The sequence below is a fragment of the Anabrus simplex genome, chromosome 1, assembly GCF_040414725.1.
Source record: "Anabrus simplex isolate iqAnaSimp1 chromosome 1, ASM4041472v1, whole genome shotgun sequence".
In the NCBI taxonomy this organism is placed as follows: domain Eukaryota; kingdom Metazoa; phylum Arthropoda; class Insecta; order Orthoptera; family Tettigoniidae; genus Anabrus; species Anabrus simplex.
The window spans coordinates 164,787,266-164,793,265 of record NC_090265.1 but is presented as its reverse complement, the minus strand read 5'-3'; the positions used below and the strand labels follow the sequence as shown (position 1 = coordinate 164,793,265).

Here is a 6,000-nt window from a genome sequence, read left to right as displayed (position 1 = left end):
CCACACGCCATTATTAAAAACGGATATTGTGTATATTCTATATGTATGAAAACAATAATAGTCCCGTTAATTTTGGTAGCTAGTTTGGTCCACTTGAAGTTCTTTAAATATTCCATGCGAATATTTGTTGAATGAATGGGGGAGCAGTATGCAAACTTATCGTATACCTTGCTTAATTTCAGCATCCTCGTTCCAATAGAAATATGACCCAATTTTGAACGGAAGGTGTATGCGTAACAAAAGTGTAATTTGAAACTCATTTGATGGATGACATCATTGTACTATTGTAATAATTGGAAGTGTGTAGGAGAAAGGGTGATTAAATATATAAATAGAAACAATCAAGTAAAGGACATTTATTAATGAATACCAGTGACTAGTTTGTACACATTCAACTATACAACAGTAGAGGATAAAAACAAATCAGCATCCATTGCTACTGTACTCACAAGCTCTTTGGTTTGACACACGATGAAATAATAGTGACAATTTAACAGAAACACTGTGAGCTAACTGAGAAGTCAGCAAATCAATTCATACACTGTATGCTTATACAGAACTGCAAAGTAATAGTTCAAAGAAAACAAAACACATCGCCTTATAATGAAAAATCTACAAGTGCATAACAATGATATAGGCCCAATTGTAGAAAGCTTATCCATGTTTTATTACATGCTTGGTCATTCAAAGAAGTTTTGAATATGATAAAATTACTACAATTCATAAATGTTAACCAGTTTATACTGGGTGAAATAAATATAGGTTATATTTCTCAACTCCTGCTGTTTGGGCCCTTGTAAATGTACATTTCAAGAACATTTATATAAACCTTCACTCATGTTATACAACAACAAACAAAATTATTTTCTTCATAATTTGATATGTTACATTTGAACCTGTTGTCCATTTTTACCTGCAATCATCTTCTGACAGTCACTCTTCTCTGTTGATTATCCATATTAACCCCCATACTAACTGTTTGAAGATAATAGTTTAGCAAATATAAATTTTATACAGAAATTGCAAATATACAACATGACAAAAAGGTTGTGTTATATATTTCCTGGCATTTTTCTTAAACTATATCTAGATTTGTTATTATAAAACACAACGTGATAAGGTAAAATCGAAAGGGATGAAGTTTACCGACAAGAACGGGTGGAGGAGGAATACGAACAAGGTCCTGTATGGCAAGAGGTAGTGTATAGTAGTGTCGAAAGTTACTTTGAAACATATTTTATGTAAAATATTTGCATATTTCTAATATTTCTAAATTCGATTACTAACAAATTAATATTTGAAAATGTTGGAAGCACACAAACCGTTCCAAGAGCGTATTCATAGCACTAAGTGATCACTTATAAAACATATTCATGAAAACATACAGTAATTTATTTAACTATATTAACAACAACATAACACAATAATAATAATAATAATAATAATAATAATAATAATAATAATAATAAAGAAGTTAGTTTGTGATTATTATTATTATGATTACTCTTGTTTTAAGGGCCTAGACATTGTGGTCATCGGTCCCATGAAGTTAATTTGTATCTCCAATACAACATTTAAGAATATAATATGAACATAAATATGTATTTTCTTAATTACATCCGATGACTTATTTTCTTTTCTACTGCCATTTTATTCTTAATAGGAACACAAAATTAAGCATATGTAGTAAACTCCAATTTGTTTTGTTTTGTTTTGTTTATTGATCTTCATTTACACCTTTTAGTCAAATCGAGTAGACTTTTAAATTTTGTCATCATTATACTGAAGTAATGTTCATGCTGTTGAACTGTGTTAGGTTCTGACGACAGGAAGGAAAAACTGAAAACTATAAGTTTTCGAATTCACGTAGAGGTACCATTAGATATATTACAATAACTGTTATACAAAAAGAGAGTAAATATGGATAACGCTGCCTTTGCCATTGCAATGACTTCAGGCTAATTTTAACAGGATATTTACGCATAATGTTTTCACATGCATCAAATAGTTTTTTAATACTAGAAACCAATTTGTTAAATAGACTCCCTAAATGGAGTAAAATGGTTCAATTACTCTTCAAATAAGTCACAAAATATCTTCTCTTTTTAAAATGAATATACAGTATGTGATACATCATTAATTTAATATAAAAAGAGCTTCCATTTCATGAATTTTCAGCAGATTAAGGAAAATAAAAACTATTTCCCTTTGAAAAGGAATTTTCTGAATAAGATCACCTGATCTACATGTTTTTAACAATGTAATTTACAGTTTGAGCGATGAAATAATAAGCCATATCTGGAGGCTGTCCCGAAAAAGCAAATGAATTCAACCCATCATAACAATGTAAAACGTTACAGAAGCTGTTGGAAGTCGTATTCTAATCTTGGTTTAATGCCGGCACATACATAAGAATCATTATTCTGTGAAGAAGGTTCAGGTTAAGGATTTTATCTTCATTTCAGAAGACGTCAAATATACAAAGTGTTGAGTACATATTGTGTGGAAAAGTGTGTGTGCGCTGTGTTAATGTAGTTAGTGCTAGTGAGAAGTGCATCTAGGACTTTCTTTGGAAGGTGATGTGATCACGGGACTATCACACATACTCACGTAAACAACGGTTCCTTTTTATCACGGGGGTTAGGTGGAAGTCGCATTATGACGAGATTATTCACAAGAATTCTTTGGACTGAATCCATCCATACGAAAACTAAGGAAATGTAATCAACTCGTCTGATTATGACATCGATTTCAGGTATTTAATATTCGTTTCATGCCATCCCGTTAATTAAGCGCCATTCTGTAATCTACCAAGCATTAGTCAATTATATTATTCTGATGTTAGTGTTGTTTCATTCCGCGTAGTATTACCACAATTTATGTGGTGGTACTCTGAATTAGTCAGGAGAATTTAAAAGATAACTAGTACAAGTAATAAATAATCACCAAATGACAAAATATATATAGTCAGCTTAATTTCAGGAATATTACCTCTTATTTCATTAAGAATGGTTTAACAAAAATAAATATATTTACTGAAAGTTATACTATAATAATATTCTTCAAACAATATTAAATTAATTTAGTACTCGAAGTAATTTAATAGACAAAGTTGTGGAAAGATCCCTGATACTTGAGGAATAAGTCTGGGGAAACGAAACTGATTGTTATCCTGCCATTAGCCACGAGTAAATCTTAATACCAGAGTACAGCAAAAGATCCACTAGTAATCAGCAAGTGTAGGAATTCAGTATCATTACCGAATATCTTTCATGTATTCTTTCTTTTTCATTCCACTTTCAGTTAATCATTTATTAGAATATCAACATTCAGTTGTCCATCTTGAATCACTATGCTATAATATGCACAGAATTATTTAATTTAAAAAACCACTTGAAGTTTTTTTGCATTTTCATCAAGATCGTGTGCTAGAGCAGCTCACACAGTGAATGTATTGAAATTCCCACTGTACATCAGGTCTGTCAACTGCTATGTTTAAAAATATTGCCCTGTTCTTTCTCCTTTTCAAGTCAGCCACCAGTCGCAATATGATACAACAATTTATCATTATACTGCTGGTCCTTTTACAGAGCCGTTCCCAATTAAGGCAGGGATGGCTTTAAGTTGTTTTCGACTGAACAAGATGTGGAGGTAAGGAAAGGTGTGTTCCATGGACCCACCCTTCACTCATCACACCGTATAGTAAAATATTTGTCCTTAGATGTAGACTATATACATTTGATAGAGGTGAGGTGATGAAGTCACTCCTGAGCGCTTAGTTCACCGTTCGTGATGGGCACAATGACGGGTGCCTGTTCCGACTGAACTTCCCCCGATCCTTGGATTCCAACTGATGACTGGTCCTACAAAAGAAAGAGAAATCACATTAAATGTATGTTTTTAATCACACGAGTTCAGCTTACATATGCTTAAAAACGATGTCAGTTTTCACACATCTTTTTCATAGATTCTCAAAACTGAGTACGTAATTAAAACCCTTTTCCTTTTTCTGAACGTGGAAGTCACAAACGATTTACAATGACCAAACATTATTAAACATAACATTGTTTTCCAAATGGTCAATAAAGAACATAAATAAAAACAGTGGTTCGACATATTATAGTTCTAGCTATTGTGATGAGTATTCATGGATATGGGAAATAAAATATCACAAGGCCATATCTTCCTGGGTTTTCCTACAAAATTCAGGAAATCTCTGGATGGTACCTTCCTCTATATCACTACGAATCTTCTTCAGCTCCAACCCAAGTACATCAAGAGATATATGACATCAACACAGCTTATATCCTGAATTAACTTACAAAAGAAATACAGTATATGATTGTGATAACCACAATGTATCAAGTCCTTGCATGTGACACCAATATTTTCTAAGCTGCTACGGACAATGTTTTTGTAAAGGAAGATTGGTTTATTTGACATAAAGGACACAGCTGAAGAGAAGAAGAGAGATCAAAACAAAGTAGAACAATAGTTCCAACTTCCTTTCCTTAGTAGCACTGATGCCCTGAAGAAATAGTGCATTCGGTCGTAACTTCACAAAAAGTGCCAAGCTAAAAATTAAACTAAACTAAAAATGACCCCTATACCAGTTTAATTACCTGATGAGATAGGCGGAAGGTCGTGTGAATGTTATATAATTCCAGTACAATCTCACCTTTCAGAGAGTAGGAGTGGGAAGTTTGGTTCCTAAGTTTTGCAAGACTAACCGTGTAATAGAACTAAGAAAACGATAGTGGTGGTGGTCGCGGTGGTATTGGTGGAGATTATTTTAAGAGGAAGTAGAAGTACAGCTGGATGACCATCATCTCTTAACACTGATCACAAGAGGAAAGGGAAGAAGTCCGATCTTTCGAGGGATGAATGTATTAGGAAAAGGAAGGGAAGGGAGTGAAAATGAAATATACATTAGGGTCTCGCAAAACTCATTCTGTTGAGGTCGGGAAAGTTTTGACCAGAGGAAGCCATATGGAATAGATGAAAGTGAGGAGCCCAGCACAAGTAAATGGAAGCAATGCCGGGACTAAGGGCCCTGTGTTGGACGCCAACACACGATCCATATTTGAGAGCCTCTGATATTCTCCTATTGGTTACTTCTAGTGATGGGTAGGTCGTGAATGAGTCGTTCAAAGTGAACGTTTCATTTCTATGAAGTGTGAACTAACCACTCAATTTCAATGAACTGGTAGTTCAAACACTTCACAGTTCTCACACTTCGTAATATTCACAACTCATTCGATTCGTCTGTCGCTCGCTCACTCGCTGTATACCACTTCCCATTGTTTGCGTCATTCATTACCCCTTCACTACCAGGCCCATCCTACCTGTCAACTGTGTTCTTACACGCATTTCATTATTTTATGAGACAGGCTTCTCTGTTTATAATAATAATAATAATAATAATAATAATAATAATAATAATAATAATAATAATAATAATAATAATAATAATAATAATAATAATAATAATGTTACAGAAACATGTAACTAAAATATTTTACATAAGTCACAAAGGAGACATTGGTAATGTAAATATCAAATTATCTCATTATACAGTATTAAATGACAAATAGGATAGGTTACCTAATGATTATGTTTTTAGTACATTTTGACTGTTCTAGCTTTTTTCATAAAGTGAGAGTGTGACAGTTAAATATAGCTATAACCTACTTATTCTTATTTCTCACCATTCTTTGCAATGGACTGTGGAAAGCATAGTTTGATTTGTTCCACTTTTTTGCAAAGGACTGTTTTAATCTTGTATACCTTGTCTCTATCAATCATCATGTCCTTCATCTAGATGCTGTAAGCGGGTAAGCAATATGATGTCCATAATTACATAGCTCTGACATTTGTTGGTAATATTATAAAGTATTAAGAAGCTTTACTGAGTGAGTGAGACACTGTGAGCGAAGTCACTGCTGAGTGACATTGTGAGCAGCTTCGTCAGGCTTCATTACTTCATGAACGAACTACTTC

At 33.3% G+C, this 6,000-nt stretch overlaps 1 protein-coding gene across 2 annotated transcripts in view; it reads right to left on the bottom strand.

Annotated features, from left to right (window-relative positions):
• Positions 1 to 340: 340 nt before the first annotated feature.
• The window catches only part of LOC136885364 (uncharacterized), a 1,248,630-nt gene continuing 1,242,970 nt past the window's right edge, over positions 341 to 6,000 (bottom strand). For both annotated transcript variants that reach the window (XM_067157879.2, XM_067157886.2), the window contains exon 10: positions 341 to 3,863. In XM_067157879.2, coding sequence (XP_067013980.1) covers positions 3,762 to 3,863 — 102 coding nt within the window. In that variant the 3' untranslated portion in view covers positions 341 to 3,761. The remainder of the gene's footprint in view (positions 3,864 to 6,000) is intronic.